At 40.8% G+C, this 17,677-nt stretch overlaps 1 protein-coding gene across 2 annotated transcripts in view; it reads left to right on the forward strand.

The window, feature by feature from the left end:
- The window catches only part of GDPD1 (glycerophosphodiester phosphodiesterase domain containing 1), a 55,754-nt gene that overhangs the window by 932 nt on the left and 37,145 nt on the right, over positions 1 to 17,677 (forward strand). For both annotated transcript variants that reach the window (XR_001710598.3, XM_511917.8), the window contains exon 2: positions 13,452 to 13,494. Coding sequence is in view for 1 of the 2 variants with exons in the window: in XM_511917.8 (XP_511917.5) it covers positions 13,452 to 13,494 (43 nt within the window). In the remaining variant the exon portion in view is untranslated. The remainder of the gene's footprint in view (positions 1 to 13,451; positions 13,495 to 17,677) is intronic.

A 17,677-nucleotide genomic window follows, 5' to 3' on the forward strand; every position in this document is an offset into this window, starting at 1 on the left:
GTTCTCTGAAACGGGAAAGACACGGTCGAGAATGAAGGGTAGGTGGAGCGTTTCTCGGCGGATGGAAGGATGATCGCAAGGTCCCTTCCTAGCAGCAAGACACAAAGGGGGAGCGCCGTGCAGAACCGAGGGTACCCCGCGGGGGGCACCGGGAGCACACTGCTCCGAGCGAGCTAGTGGCTGAGTGGATGGGAAGAGCCGAGGCGACGAGGAGGGCTGGGGATTTGCATGAAGCTGGACGAGCTGTAACCCCTTGTCTGCGGTGCTGGGGGCCCGTCCCACCCCCACGTTCCGAGCACTCATAATTGAGAAGAGAGGGAAACCGAGTCCCCCGAGCCAGGGACATTTCCCAAGGTCACAATTAGAGCTAGGGCTGAACTGGGACAGGAGCTACAGCGTCCTGGTCCCCAGGGCTGGAAACCTTGCATCTTTTTTTTTTTTTGAACACTGCAATAAATAAATAAATAAACACGCAAAGACACGTGGATTTTCAACAGACTAAAAATGATTTCGTTTAGGACAGGACAGTATTGTTCAAAGAAAACAAAAATAAGTTTCTTTTGGAAAAGTGTTTTGCTAAAAGGAGCCCAGGTAGTCCACCCTCTAATTTTCCAGATAACAGGCCAAATCTTTGCTTCTTCATTATTGTGTAATAATGTGTCTTCATTGCATTTCAACTATGATGTATAAAGTGCGGTGAAATTGGATTATTTTCAATCAATTTTAACTGTTCTTTAAGGCTGAATCTTAAACCGGTTTAAAATTTGCTTGAAATTTAGTACACACTTGAAATGATAATTTCTAGGAGTTTACAGTCTAAAACTTGGTGTAGTACCATAATCACTTTACTAACAAGTATTGGCCAAGGAAAAAGGTTTTGAAATATAAATACGGAAGTACATTATCATTCTTCTATATAATTTTATTAGTTAAGCATAGTTCTAATGAGTGACTTCAATAGTATCCTAGCCTTCCCACTCATGAAAAGCATCAGAGGTTTTAAAGGGTGGTCAGCCAAATGCCTTGTTATTGTTTATTTGGGTTATCTGTTTTAATAGCTACCTGGTTAAACTGTAGGATGACATTTAACTACTAAGATGCCTTCAACCATTGGAACCAGGGACCAACTTTTAGTATTCAAGTTGTTGTCACAGAAGCAATTTTCTTTTTTCTTTTTGTGTTTTTGTTTGTTTGTTTTTTTGTTTGTTTTGAGATGGAGTCTCGGTCTGTCACCCAGGCTGAAGTGCAGTGGCGCGCGATCTCGGCTCACTGCAAGCTCCTCCTCCCGGGTTCACGCCATTCTCCTGCCTCAGCCTCCCGAGTAGCTGGAACTACAGGCGCCCGCCACCACACCCAGTTAATTTTTTTTATTTTTAGTAGAGACGGGGTTTCACCGTGTGAGCCAGGATGGTCTCGATTTCCTGACCTCGTGATCCGCCCATCTCGGCCTCCCAAAGTGCTGGAATTACAGGCGTGAGCCACAGTGCCCAGCCTTTTTTTTTTTTTTTGAGACAGAGTTTCCCTCTTGTCGCCCGGGCTACAGTGTAGTGGTGCCATCTTGGCTCACTGCAGCCTCTGCCTCCTGTGTTCAAGCGATTCTCCTGCCTCAGCCTCCCGAGTAGCTGGGATTACAGGCTCCCGCCACCACGCACAGCTAATTTTTGTATTTTTAGTGGAGACGAGGTTTCACCATGTTGGCCAGGCTGATCTCAAACTCCTGACCTCAGGTGATCCACCCGCCTTGGCCTCCCAAAGTGTTGGGATTACAGGCGTGAGACACTGCACCCTGCCAGAGGCAATTTTCAATGATAGTAGTCCTATTCTGGGGATAGGCAGTACACATTACTTTTTTGTTTGTTGTTTACTGATTTACAAAAAGTATGCTTACTAAAAACTCCAAAACAAAACAAAACCAGATCCTCTAAAAAGCTATCTAAACTGTCATTGTGAATGATCAAAATTTTATTTTAGAAGAAATACGTGTCGATCTTTGAAATTTTGCAACACTCTGCAGGTGAAAAAACCCAGCACTCCATAGGCGTTAAAGACTGTGTGCTAGATTATCACAACAAGTATCAAAGCCAGGATAAGCTAGACCTCAAATTTTCGTTTACTGTTGAAAACACTTTAAAACTATTTTCTTCCTAGATATTAGGTCATTTCAATATTACCTCTTATATAAAAATTTCCATTCATTATTTGTAAATGCGGCATCAGTATTTATATATTTAAAGATGTAATGGAACTTTTTGTGATAATCTTATTAAATATCTGCAGACTCAAAATCTGTTTTACCTATATAATGGTCCTATAAACACTGTAGTAAGTTCCCATGTCAGTGCTTCATATGCTTTTGTTGAATATGTACACTCAATACTCCAGTTGAATCCAGAGTGATAGAGGAGATAAAACACTTTGTAATTCAAGATACTACGTCTCTGGAAAATAAGAGACAATGTAACTAGGAAGGAGTCACTCCATTGATTGCCTTTAATTTTTGTCTTGGACACGGATAATAGCAATCACTGGTCTCTCTGTGCAAGTTACTAGTATTTGGGCTTATTCTCTACTGCCATAACTGCAAATACCTGATATTTACTTATTTTTCCCTATAAGTAAGGAAACAGTGATATTTCTTGTAAATTAGATATGTGACCATTGAAACATTAATCGTGTTATGTGTATAAAGTATATGCAACTGAATTGACATAACCTAAAACTTGAATATCCACTCTATTTCTACAATATTATGTCTACTGCAAAAACACATGTCTGTAATCCCAGCTATTCAAGAGGCCGAGGCAGGAGAATCACTTGAACCTGGGAGGCGGAGGTTGCAGTGAGCCGAGATGGTGCCACTGCACTCCAGCTCAGGCGACAGTGCGAGACTCCGTCAGGGCACTCCGAGGGGTTGAATCACAGATGGACAGATGGCTCTTTCTCTCTCCACCTTTTTTTTGAGACAAGTTCTCACTCTGTCACCCAGGCTGGAGGGCAGTGATGCAATCACTGCCATCATGATGAGCTTGACATCATTTAATTCTTAAAGACTTTACTAATGAACTCAGATGTTAACAAATGTGATTTTTAAAATATTGCATACCGTGTCAACATATACAAGACCAGCATGATTCAATGAATCAATAGTTTCCAAATGATTTATGCATGCTATTATAAAATCATGCATGGGTGAAAGATCATTCAAAGTTCAAGATGGGCCAGTGGATTTTCACATAATAGAGTATGAAGTGATTACTCATATGGTTCAAATTCCATGTTGCAATGAACTTTTAAGAAACTACCGCTTGTGGGCCGAGCAAGGTGGCTCATGCCTATAATCCCAGCACTTTGGGAGGCCGAAGCGGGCGGATCACGGAGTCAGGAGATCGAGACCATCCTGGCTAACGATGGTGAAACACCGTCGCTACTAAAAATACAAAAAAAGTTAGCTGGGCGTGGTGGCGGGCGCCTGTAGTCCCAGCTACTCAGGAGGCTGAGGCAGGAGAATGGCATGAACCCGGGAGGCGGAGCTGGCAGTGAGCCGAGATCGCGCCACTGCACTCCAGCCTGGGCGACAGGGCGAGACTCCGTCTCAAAAAAAAAACAAAAAACAAAAAACAAAAACAAAAAAAACTACGACTTGTTGAGCCGGGTGTGATGGTGCCTACCTGTAGTCTCGGCTATTTGAGAGGCTGAGGCAGGAGGATCACTTGAGCCCAGGAATTTGAGGTTGTTGCTATGATCGTGCCTGTGAATAGCCGCTGAACTTCAGCCTGGGCGACATAGCAAGACCCTGTCTGTAAAGTAAACAAATTACCACTTATTGAAATTTGATGCCATATCAAAGAAGACTCATTTCCAACTACATATCTGTGTGACAATGGGTATATATGAAGCAGATATGAGAATCTTGCTGCTTTCTATTAAGTCAGATATTAAAGAGATTTGCAAAAATATAAAACAATACCACTCTTTTCATACATTATTTTATTTAGAAAAACAGTTACTTTTCATAAAAATGTTATTTTAACATATAATGTGTTTATTATTTTCTTTCTTTTTTTTTTTTTTTTGAGATGGAATCTTGCTCTGTTGCCCAGGCTGGAGTCCAGTGGTATGATCTCGGCTCACTGCAACCTCCACCTCCCAGGTTCAAGTAATCCTGGTGCCTCAGCCTCCTGAATAGCTGGGGTTACAGGTGGTGCCACCACGCCCAGCTAATTTTTATTTTTTATTTTTTGTATTTTTAGTAGAGATGGGGTTTTGCCATGTTGCCCAGGCTAGTCTCGATCTCCTGAGCTCAGGCAATTAGCCTGCCTCACCTCCCATAGTGCTAGGATTACAGGCATGAGCCACCACACCTGGCCTATTTTCAAAGCAAGGTAGTTAAAAGGATGCAGAAATCAGCTTGAAGGAACTAATGAGGTTGACATTGATCACTTGATGAGGTGGTGTCTGCCAAGCTTTTCCACTGTGAGGTTACTTTTTCTCCTTATAATTAATAAGAGAAAAGGCTCATAATTAATAAGAGGCCACCCACGGCGGCCTCCCAAAGTGCTGGGATTACAGGCATGAGCCACTGTGCTCGGCCAACTTTTGGAGGGAGATACTTTAAAACTACACAAATACCCAATTCCTTAACAAATTATCAATCCATTTATTAAAATTGATTCAAAATTTATTTTATTTTATTATTATTTTTTGAGACGAAGTCTTGCTTAGTCTCCCAGGCTGGAGTGCAGTGGTGGGATCTCAGCTCACACCAACTTCCACCTCTAGGGTTCAAGTGATTCTCCTGCCTCTGCCTCCCAAGCAGCTGAGACTACAGGTACCTACCTGCCCGGCTAATTTTTGTACTTTTAGTAGAGATGGGCTTCACCATGTTGGCCAGGCTGGTCTCAAACTCCTGACCTCAGATGATCCACCAGCTTCTGCCTCTCAAAGTGCTGGAATTACAGGCATGAGCCACCGTGCCCAGCCTGGATTCAGAATTTCTTATTCACTGATTTAAAAATCTGTTTACTATCATTATTTTGATGCTAGCACTGTCCCAGATTTGTCCAGTGAGAGGTCCTTCAAGCTGGCTTTTGTGTTCTTTTAATTTCTTTGCTCTTTGGTACAAGTGGTCAGTAGCTTAACTTAACTTACTGGTAACCCCTTTAGCACTCTTGTCTTTTTAGAAATATTCTGTGGTGCTTTGTTTTTGAATATTATCTGAATATAATGTATTTCCATAGTTTTAGATCAAAACAAGGGCCAACTAACCTCATCCAATAAAGGGTTATCTAACCTTGAAAGGAGACTTAAAAAAAAAACCCTATACCCTTCATATTTACTGCATCTGTTTTCTATCAGGCATCAACTCTAGTAACCAAGTGAACCTAAAATCAAACTAGTAGTTTTTTGTTTTTACATGGGTATCTTCCCTCTGCTAAAGTTATAAAATTTTAGCATATTAAAGCTAATGTATTTGTTTCTGCATATCTTGTATTTCTGTTGATTATTAATTAGGTCATCATAAAAATACAACCTAACAATGTAAAAGAAGAAAAATTTAATACAAATATGTTCAGATGGTATTGTATATAAAACATTTTAATGCTAATACTTAAGTCCTTTAGGTACTTTGAGCAGTACCTTTTGTGTGTGTGTGTGATGGAGTTTTGATGTTGTTGCCCAGGCTGGAATGCAGTGGCGCGATCTCAGCTCACTGCAACTTCCGCCCCCTGGGTTCAATCAATTCTCTGTCTCAGCCTCCCGAGTAGTTGGAATTACAGGCGTCTGCCACCATACCCAGCTAATTTTTTTTTTTTTTTTGTATTTTTAGTAGAGACGAGGTTTCACCATGTTGGCCAGGCTGGTCTTGAACTCCTGACCTCAGGTGATCCACCTACCTCGGCCTCCCAATGTGTGGGGATTACAGGCATGAACCACCGCGCCCGCCCTGAGAAGTACCTTTTTATTGAGAGTTTATTGAATTGTCTCTTTCTATTAAGAAGAAATTAACTGTTTTTCCAAAGTGTATGGAAAATTATTTCCAAAGTATTTTTCTGTATATTTCATCAATTATTTGGTAATACTGAAATGTTTTAGTTTTAAAACATTTTAAGCTGGTGATGGTGGCACACACCTGTAATCCCAGCACTTTGGGAGGCCGAGGATCACCTGAGGTCAGGAGTTTGAGACCAGCCTGGCCAACATGTTGAAACCCCGTCTCTACTAAAAATACAAAAATTATCTGGGTATAGTGGCATGTGCTTACAGTCCTAGCTACTTGGGAGGCTGAGGCAGGAGAAACACTTGAACCCAGGAGGTGGAGGTTGCAGTGAGCTGAGATTGCGCCACTGCACTCCAGCCTGAGCGACGGAGCAAGACTCCATCTAAAAAAAAAAAAAAAAATTTAAAACTTTTGGGTAGCATGCATAAAGTTAGTTAACTCTTTTTACATAGTATATAATATTAGACAATATTTTATAATTCAATATGTTCACATCAAAATCTGTGTCCTTTTTTAAAAATTACAATATTATTTATTATTGCAGTTAATGGACATTTACCAAGTACCTATTCTTTACCAGTTACTATGATAATGGCAATAGTAATAATAATTCTAATAATAGCAATAATCCTTTACTTTCATGGAATGTTTACTCTAGTATTTCGTTGAATCTAATGCCATTGGTTATAAATATACAATTTTTACATACTATTAAGAAAGAGACCTCTATAAAAGTTGATTTAAAATAAGAGAGAAAATCTTGCCAATTAAACTGTTCATTATACAGCATTAATTGTAAAATACATCTTAAGAGATGTTAAGAAATGAAAAGTTATCATTTTAGAATTGAATGGCTGGGCACAGTGGCTCACGCCTGTAATCACAGCACTTTGGGAGGCCGAGGTGGGAGGATTGCTTGAGCTCAGGAGTTTGAGACCAGCCTGGCCTACACAGTGAAACCCCGTCTCTACTAAAAATACAAAAGAATTAGCCTGGTGTGGTGGCACACGCCTGTAGTTTCAGCTACTCAGGAGGCTGAGGCAGGAGAATTGCTTGAACCCAGGAGGTGGAGGTTGCAGTGAGCCGAGATTGTGCCACTGCACTTCAGCCTGGGTGACAGAGAAAGACTCCATCTAAAAAAAAAAAAAAAAAAAAATTGATAAAATACAGCAGTTTAAATATTAACTCATTTGATTATACCAATTCTATGAAAGTTTCTTAGGTAGCTTTTCTAAGGTCACACAATTATTAAACAGATTGGAGACCAAGCATCCTAAAACTCCAGAGTCTCACCCTTAACCACTAGACTATACTGCCTTCAGTCAAGGTGATTAAAACACAGTCACTTCTTTTAAGCAATTCATAGGAATGGGAGGAGAGAAACAGGTAAATAATTTATGCCATAATATGATAAATGCCTTGGTAGAGCTATGCATAAGAGACTATGGGGATACAGAGGAGAGACTGTTTAACTCTGTCTGAGGAGACTTATGTGTACCAAATCCTCTTCTGTCTTTCCTTTGACAAATAAGTGGATATTATAGCTTAAAAATCATGGTTAGGCCAGCCAGGCACAGTGGCTCATGCCTGTAATCCCAGCACTGTGAAGCTGAGGCAGGAGGATTGCTTGAGTCTAGGAGTTTGAGACCAGCCTGGGCAACATAGTAAGACCCTGTCTCAAAAAAAAAAAAAATTAGCTGAGCATGGTGGCATGTGCCTGTAGTCCTAGCTACTTGGGAGGCTGAGACTAGAAGATTGCTTGAGCTAGGAGTTTGAGGCTGCAGTGAGCTCCGATCATGCCACTGCACTCCAGCCTGGGCAACAGAGTGAGACCCTGTCTCAGAAAAAAAAAAAAAAATCAGTTTAGGTTCTGTTTTAACCCTCCTGTGTTACTGTGGCTGTGTTTTGATTTTTGATTTCTACTGTTGCAGCTAAAAAAAAATTCAAAATACAGGTTAAGCTTCCCTAATCTGAAAACCTGAAATGCTCCAAAATCTGAAACTTTTTGAGCACAGACATAACTCCACAAGTAGAAAATTCCTAGTAAAAAATAACATGAGGAAAAAAATTTTTTTCCTCAAATTATTATTATTATTATTATTATTATTTTGAGACAGAGTCTCGCTCTGTCGCCCAGGCTGGAGTGCAGTGGTGCAATCTCAGCTCACTGCAAACTCTACCTCCTGGGTTCAAGTGATTCTCCTGCCTCAGCCTCCGAGTAGCTGGGATTACAGATGCCCGTCATCATGCCTGGCTAAATTTTTTTTTTTTTTTTTTTGACACAGAAGTGCCTGTAAACTGGGATTACAGGCACCTGCCACCATACCCAGCTAATTTTTGTATTTTTAGTAGAGATGGGGTTTCGCCATGTTGGCCAGGCTGGTCTCGAACTCCTGACCTCAGGTGATCTGCCCGCCTCGGCCTCCCAAAGTGCTGGAATTACAGGCGTGAGCCACTGCGCCTGGCCTAATTTTTGTATTTTTAGTAGAGATGGGGGTTTCACCATGTTGGCTAGGTGGGTCTCGAACTCCTGGACCTCAGGTTATCCGCCCGCCTCGGCCTCCCAAAGTGCTGGGATTACAGGCATGAGCCACCACGCCCAGCCATAAATTTTTTAAAAAGAAAAATATATATATAACGAATTCCACACCTGACCTCATGTGACAGGTTGCAGTCAAAACAAAAGCAAACAACACACGGCTTATTCAGCGTCCCCAAGGGAAAAAAGACTCTTCTAGCTCCCTTCAGTTACAATATATCTTTTCTGAGTATGCCCAGGTTTCCTTATGCAAGCGTGCCCACAAAGGGTAATAAAATGGCACATGTTCAGACTGATCACACCAACAGCAGATTCCCCATGATGCCCTACATGGTGCCAAGACCTATATGCATTATTTATTGTGTGTTTTTGTTTGCTTGCTTGCTTGCTTGCTTATTCTCTGCTCTTTGGTATAAAGATGTGAAAATATCAAAAAGGACCACAGATACCCCTATGGGTTATAGTGATGAGAAAAATAGGTAACATTTATGTTTATCTATAGCACAGAAAGTCAAGGTGTTATAGAAACTGAACACTGGTGTAAGTGTGAAATACCTTACAGAGGATATGGTATTAGAATGACCACTATATATGACCTGAAGAAAAAGAAGGATAAACTGTTGAAGTTTTATATATATCAGAAGTAGTATATATAAAGTGGAAGTGATGAACAGAAGTTAATTAAAAATAGAAAAACTGCATAAAGCTAAAATGAAGATCTCAAGCGATGAAGTTAAAATGAAAGGAACTGTGAATATTGAACAGGCCAGTTGTATAATTTTTTTTTTTAGATGGAGTTTTGCTCTTGTTGCCCAGGCTGGAGTGCAATGGCGCGATCTTGGCTCACTGCAACCTCCGCCTCCCGGGTTCAAGCGATTCTCCTGCCTCAGCCTCTCGAGTAGCTGGGATTACAGGCATGCGCCACCATGCCCGGCTAATTTTGTATTTTTATTAGAGCTGGGGTTCCTCCATGTTCGTCAGTTTGGTCTTGAACTCCTGACCTCAGGTGATCCGCCTGCCTCAGCCTCCCAAAGTGCTATTACAGGTGTGAGCCACCATGCCCGGCCCAGTTGCAGAAATTTAAGAGAAGACATGGCATTACATTTTTAAAGATTAATGGTGATTAGCATCTGCTGGTCACGAAGCAGCAAAGAAATACATTGACAAGTTTGCCAGGGTCATTGCTGTTGAAAATCTGACACAAGAACAAGTCTATAATCCTGATGAAACAACACTCTTTTGGCATTATTGCCCCAGAAAGACACTGACTGCAGCTGATGAGATGGAAATTAAGGATGCCAATGACAGAATAACTGTGTTAGGATATGCTGATGTAGCAGGCATGCATAAGTGTAAACTTGCTGTGGTAGGCAAAAGCTTCCTTCCTCACTGTCTTCAAGGAGTGAATTTCTTACCAGTCCGTTATGCTACCAAAAAGGCATGCATGGGTCACCAGGGACATCTTTTCTGATTGGTTTCACAAACATTTTGTACCAGCGGCTCGTGCTCACTGCTGGCAAGTTGGACTGGATGACAACTGCAAGATTTTGTTACTCCTTGATAACTGTTCTGCTTATCCACCAGCTGACATTCTCATCAAAAATAATGTTTATGCCATGTACTTTCCCCTAAACGTGACTTTAGTAATTCCATGTGACCAGGCTATGCTTGGATCAATGAGAGTAAATATGAAAACATTTTCTTTCTTTCTTTCTTTTTTTTTTTTTTTTTTTGAGACAGAGTCTTGCTCTGTCGCCCAGGCTGGAGTGCAGTGGCACGATCTCAGCTCACTGCAAGCTCTGCCTCCCGGGTTCACGCCATTCTCCTGCCTCAGCCTCCCGAGTGGCTGGGACTACAGGCACCCACAACCATGCCCGGCTAATTTTTTGTATTTTTAGTAGAGACGGGGTTTCACCATGTTAGCCAGGATGGTCTCAATCTCTAGACCTCATGATCCACCCGCCTTGGCCTCCCAAAGTCCTGGTATTACAGGCGTGAGCCACCGCGCCCAGCCAAAAACATTTTATTGTGCAAGCAGTGATAAACAGAGATGTGGGTGTGACTTTTTGTTCTTTTTTAAGTTTTTTTATTTAAAATTAAGACAACTGCAGATTGTCCCCATGGATGACTAACATCGTTGACTCCTTTGCTTTCTGATGGTTCAGGGTACACAAACATTGTTTCATGCATAAAATTATTTAAAATTATTTTTGCAGTGTTGCCCAGGCTGGTCTCAAACTCCTGGGCTCAGGCGATCTTTCTACCTCAGCCTCCCAAAGTGCTAGGATTATAGGCACGAGCCACCATGCCCTGCCAGAAAGTTTTCAAAAGGAGTTTAGCATGAAGGATGTCTTGTATACTGTTGCCAGTGCTTGGAAATCAGTGAATAAAGATAAATTTGTGCATGTCTGGCACAACTCTGGCCTTTGACTATGTTTAGCGATGATAATGAACAAGTTGGTGACTTTTAAGGATGCCATATGTCGACAAAGTGAGAAAAAAATGATGTCTGACCTCCTTACATATACAAAAAATTGCCTTCAGAATTTGTCAGTACAAGCTGGGCGCGGTGGCTCAAGCCTGTAATCCCAGCACTTTGGGAGGCCAAGGCGGGCGGATCACAAGGTCAGGAGTTCGAGACCAGCATGGCCAATATGGTGAAACCCCGTCTCTACTAAAAATACAAAATTAGCTGGGTGTGGTGGTATATGCCTGTAGTCCCAGCTGCTCGGGAGGCTGAGGCAGGAGAATCGCTTGAACCTGGGAGGCGGAGGTTACATTGAGCCGAGATCACGCCACTGCACTCCAGACTGGGTGACAGAGCAAGACTCCGTCTCAAAAAAAAAAAAAAAATTGTCAGTACACTGAAAGAAATGGATATCGAAGAAGTTTTTAACATTGATCATGAGGTTCTAGTTGTTCATTAATTGACCAATGGTGAAATAGCCAAAATGGTTCTGAATCAAGGTGATCATGATAATAGACATTATAACAATATAGATGATGTTAACATGGCAGAAAAAGTGCCCATAGACAACATGATGAAAATATGTGATGAGCTTATTGAAGGACTAGAGCAGGGTGCATTTATAACAGGACAAGAAATCATGTTCTTTTATAAAATCAAAGAGAGACTTCTAAGACAAAAACTTGTCAGTAAGGCACATGACTCTGGAGGAAACATTTTAAAAAGCCATCTAGCAGAATTCCCCCTCACTCCTAGAGAACCCACTTCCTGGTCCTTCAACTACTTCTGATGTTTCTTCTCACTTAAAAAAAAATAACAGTGTATGGTAATTTTTTAATCAAAACACAGTGAGGCTGGATGCAGTGGCTCACACCCGTAATCCCAGCGCTTTGGGAGGCTGAGGTGGGCAGATCACTTGAGGCCAGGAGTTCAAGACCAGCCTGGCCATCATGGCAAAACCCCATCTCTACTAAAAGTATAAAAATTAGCCAGGCATGGTGGCACACACCTGTAATCCCAGCTACTTAGGAGGCTGGGGCACAAGAATCACTTGAACCTTTCAGGTGGAGGTTGCAGTGAGCCGAGATCATGCCACTGCACTTCAGCCTGAGCAACAGAGTGATGATCTGTCTCAAGAAAAAACAAAACAGGCCGGGCGCGGTGGCTCACGCCTGTAATCCCAGCACTTTGGGAGGCTGAAGCGGGTGGATCACGAGGTCAGGAGATGGAGACCATCCTGGCTAACACGGTGAAACCCCGTCTCTACTAAAAAACAAAAAATTAGCCAGGCGTGGTGGTGGGCGCCTGTAGTCCCAGCTACTCGGGAGGCTGAGGCAGGAGAATGGCGTAAACCCGGGAGGCGGAGCTTGCAGTGAGCCGAGATAGTGCCACTGCACTCCAGCCTGGGCGACAGAGCGAGACTCCGTCTCAAAAAAAAAAAAAAAAAAGAAAGAAAGAAAGAAAAAACAAAAACAAAACAATGAGACAGGTGGAGACTGAACACCTGCCTTTTTTGTTGCTGTTTTTAACAACTGATATAGGTATTCTGGTGATGCTACTATGTTACTTAGTTACCCTGAACATTATTTTTTCATTGCATTAGTGGTATTTCGTATTTTTTACTGTTAAGTACTTATGTATGAATAAGTGTAAGAAAATGCTTATCGGTAGCCTATAAATTCAGTCAAGAATGATGGTGATGCCAAACAACTACAGATTGTTCTCATGAATGATGAAGAGAGTGGCTCCTTTGTTTTCTGATGGTTCAGTGTACGCAAACTTTGTTTCGTGCATAAAATTATTTAAAATATTGTGTAAAATTATCTTCAAGCTATGTGTATGATGAGTATATGAAAACTAAATAAATTTTATGTTTAGGCTTGGGTTCTATCCCCAAGATCTTTCATTATATATATGCAGATATTCCAAAGTCTAAAGAAGTCAGAAATCCAAAACACTTCCAGGCCCAAGCATTTTGGATAAGGGATACTGAACCTGTACCATTACACTCTTTAAAACACTTGTACACTTTGGGAGGCCGAGATGGACAGATCACGCGGTCAGGAGATCGAGATCATCCTGGCTAACACGGTGAAACCCCGTCTGTACTAAAAATACAAAAAAAAAAAAATTAGCCGGGCGTGGAGGCGGGCGCCTGTAGTCCCAGCTGCTCAGGAGGCTGAGGCAGGAGAATGGTGTGAACTCGGGAGGCGGAGCTGGCAGTCAGCCGAAATCACGCCACTGCACTCCAGCCTGGGTGACAGAGCAAGACTCCGTCTCAAAAAAACCCCAAAAAACACTTGTAATGTCTACCCAAAAAAAAAAAAAAAAAAAAAAAAAAAAAAAAAAAAAAAAAAGGTCAGGATTCATTAGGTGTATCTTATTAAAATTAACTTCAGGAAAATTAAAATGTTCAAAATAAGTAAATATAGTTTAAATTTTCACAGGTGCTGGAGAAAATTTGGAGAATACAATGGCAGCCTTTCAGCAGTAAGTATGTAAAAAAGGTAAAAGGTACTCTTTTCTTTTACAGTTTGCAGGCTTTCTTTAAAGTGATGATGATCTACAAAGTGAGGATAGTGTAAGTGTAGCATCAGTTTGTGATAGTTGTTTCTATTTTGTTAAAATTTCTTTTTTTAATTAGTTGGTCAGAAGTGTTACAAAGAGTTTGGCTTCTGTATTACTGAAAAAGCAGATGGGAGTTTAGGGTAATCAAAAGATACTATAGTTACAAAGCTGAAAGAAGACATTTGTAACAAGGAATGTACTGTGTATAATGCTAATTAGTCTTGGAGAGAAAGAGAAAATGAAACAACTGTTACAGTGGCTGCTATTTATGAACAGGATTATGTGTCTTTGTACCCAGTAATTTTTGTACAGAACTGAACCTGCAATCTGGTTTCTTCTTGGAAGCCTCAGGAGTGTTGATCTTTTTTTTTTTCCAAATAAAATACATTTTTAAATTCCTATATATAATTTCATATAAGTGTCTTTTAGAGCACCTCACAGAGAAGCAGCAGGAGAGACAGGAATGAAAACTAATTAATACCTCGTTCTTTGTCTTAGAGTCAATGATTATCATCAGTCTATGGTAATCATGAGAACACTGTTTTTCCTGAAAAATAAAGCAAAGGATGTGAAAAGTTAAACCCAATGAAAGACATTACCTATCCATAATTAGTAAGGTCCATATTTAGTAAGATAAATATTTTCTTATATAATTTTTGAGCCAATTAATGTATATAATTGGGACTAAGAAATTTGGAGAATTTGACTTTACTTTTTGTTCTGCTTCTCACCATTCAAAGACACCTTAGAGATTATTTTTCCTATTATTATTAGGTACAAAGCTATTGTTTTTTCATATTCTAGTTTCACCTAAATCCTATCTTCCTTGTATTTGTCATCTCTTACTCTTGTTCTATACTATGATGCCTTTTGTTTATGATCTCAAAAGCCTCTTACAAAAATGTAAAATTTTGGCCAGGCACGGTGGCTCACACCTGTAATCTCAACACTTTGGGAGGCCAAGGCGAGGCAGGTGAATCACCTGAGGTCCGGAGTTCAAGACCAGCCTGGCCAACGTGGTGAAACCCCATCTCTACTAAAAATACAAAAATTAGCTGGGCGTGGTGGCATGCGCCTGTAATCCCAGCTACTCGGGAGTCTGGGGCATGAGAATTGCTTGAACCCGAGAGGCAGAGGTTGCATTGAGCCGAGATTGCACTGCTGCACTCCAGCCTGGGCAATAGAGTGAGACTCTATCTCAAAAAAAAAAAAAGTAAAATTTTTCCTCCTATCACAGACCATGAAATGGACTATTTTAATTTAAATACTTTATTTATTTTCTCTACTTGGATTACATATCTGGCTAGCTAGCCATAACTAAATATAGATGTATAATTTTATGTGTACAAATTATACAACATACACACACACTATCATATATCATCTGTTGCCCCTGAGGTAGGTCATACATATAACTTGAGAAAAAAACTACTCATAACTTTGAGTGATTTTAGCATTCTTCATGCTTAAGGTACATTATTTTATGTTTTTCTCCATATTTTTTTGTTAAATTTTTACCAACCACCATTATTTATGAAATTAAAACACTGGGTTATACAATAAGTTATTTTAAAGGATGATACATTTGAAAATATCACAATTTTTTCTAACCTTTGAAGATTTTAATCCTCTTAACATTTTTCTGATATTTAAAGGATATCTAATTTAAATGGTTTTTACTTGCTAAATACAACATATTTTTCATCTTGAACAGTTTTTATATAGTTTTGTTCAAATAGTAACTACTGAAAAGTACCACAGCCTTCTGTATCATGTGGAAGCTTTCTATAACTTAAAAAAATTTTTTTGGAGATTTTTCTAGTACTTCAGAAGAAGGGAACACCTCTTTCACATGCTATTTTTGTTGTTGTTGTTGTTGTTGTTTGTTTGTTTGAGACAGAGTCTTGCTCTGTCACCCAGGCTGGAGTGCAATGGCGGGATCTCAGCTCACTGCAATCTCCACCTCCCAGGTTCAAATGATTTCTCTGCCTCAGCTTCCCGAATACCTGGGATTAGAGGTGCCCGCCACCTCTCTCGGCTAGTTTTTAGTTTTATCTATTTATTTTTTTAATAGAGACAAGGTTTTGCTATGCTGGCGAGGCTGATCTCGAACTACTGACCTCAAGTGATCTGCTCACTTTGGCCTCCCAAAGTGCTGGGATTACAGGCGTGAGCCACCGCACCCAACCTTTCATATGCTATTGTTAATGTTTGTTAGATGTATTTATTTGTAAGGCTGCTTATCAACTGACCTAGAAATTTATATAAAACCCCTCTTTTTTTGAGTTTTTCGTTGTTAGTGGTGGTGGTTTGTGTATGTGTGTTACACATTAGTGCCCTTGCTATGAATACATACTTTTTTAAATTGTACTTCAAAAAATTACAAATATTCTACTGTTAACTGCTAGGAAACTTAGGGTTTTTTTTTTGTTTTGTTTTGTTTTCATACTTGTTTCATTGAATAACAAGAAAAGACTGTTTAAACATACTATTTTGGCCAGTCGCAGTAGCTCACACCTGTAATCCCAGCACTTTGGGAGGCCAAGGCTGGTAGGTCACTGGAGCTCACAAGTTCAAGACCAGCCTGGGAAGCAGGGTGAAACCCCATCTCTAGAAAATGCACAAAAAAAATTAACCGGGCGTGGTGGTGTAAGCTGTAGTCACAGCTACTCTGGAGGCTGAGGTGGGAGGATGGCTTGAGCCTGGAAGGTAAAGGTTACAGTGAGCCGAGATGGCACCACTGTACTCCAGCCTGAGTGACAGAGCCAGACCTTGTCTCAAAATAAATAAATAAATAAAAATAAATAAACATACTGTTTTAAAGGTACTGTATATTAAAATACTAAAGAGTTGTAATGTACAATCAGGAGAAGGTACATACTATGCTTAAGTATGGTATATTCTTGATAGGATGGGTAGTTGAGGGAGAGATAGTAAAAATAAAATGACCAGCTAAAACTTAGATCTTATTTATGTACATATTTAAATACACATTTCACAAAGCATATAAATTTCAAAATGGAGGTGAAGATGAGGAGATATTAATGACAATATAAATAGTTGGTGTGGGAAGCCTGATTAAAATTAACCAGAAAATCAAAAGGTATTAAGACTAGAAGGGCTGTCATTTGAAGACAAGAAGGAGCTATTTTGAAAATGTAGGGTCAGCTGGGTGCAGTGGCTCACACCTGTAATCCCAGCACTTTGTGGGGCCAAGGCAGGCGGATCACTTGAGACGAGGAGTTCGAGACCAGCTTGGCGAACATGGCAAAGCCCCATCTCTACTAAAAATTTAAAAATTAGCTGGGCACAGCCTGGGCAACAGAGCGAGACTCCGTCTTAAAAAAAAAAAAAAAAAAAAGGCCGGGCATGGTGGCTCATGCCTGTAATCCCAGCACTTTGGGAGGCCGAGGCGGGTGGATCACCTGAGGTCGGGAGTTTGAGACCAGACTGACCAACATGGAGAAACCCCATCTCTACTAAAAATACAAAATTAGCTGGGCATGGTAGCGCATGCCTGTAATCCCAGCTACTCGGGAGGCTGAGGCAGGAGAATCACTTGAACCCAGGAGGCGGAGGTTGCAGTGAGCCAAGATTGTGCCGTTGCACTCCAGCCTGGGCAACAAGAGTGAAACTCCATCTCAAAAAAAGAAAGAAGTAATTAAAACTGACAAAGAGAAGTAATTATGTCTCACAATGTATGAAATATCCTTTAATGTGGTTTATAACATGCTTTCACAAACACCATCTCCCTTAGGTTATGAATATGGCTCTTCTATTATTTCTTTTTTTTTTTTTTTTTCCGAGACGGAGTCTCACTCTGTTGCCCAGGCTGGAGTGCAGTGGCAAGATCTCGGCTCACTGCAACCTCTGCCTCCCAGGTTCAAGCGATTCTCCTGCCTCAGCCTCCCGAGTAGCTGGGACTACAGGCGCATGCCAGCATGCCCAGCTAATTTTTTGTACTTGTAGTAGAGACAGGGTTTCACCATGTTAGCCAGGATGATCCCGATCTCCTGACCTTGTGATCCACCTGCCTTAGCCTCCCAAAGTGCTAGGATTACAGGTGTGAGCCACCGCACCCAGCCTTCTGTTATTTCATTAGGAG

The sequence above is a fragment of the Pan troglodytes genome, chromosome 19 (assembly GCF_028858775.2).
Source record: "Pan troglodytes isolate AG18354 chromosome 19, NHGRI_mPanTro3-v2.0_pri, whole genome shotgun sequence".
Classification (NCBI taxonomy): domain Eukaryota; kingdom Metazoa; phylum Chordata; class Mammalia; order Primates; family Hominidae; genus Pan; species Pan troglodytes.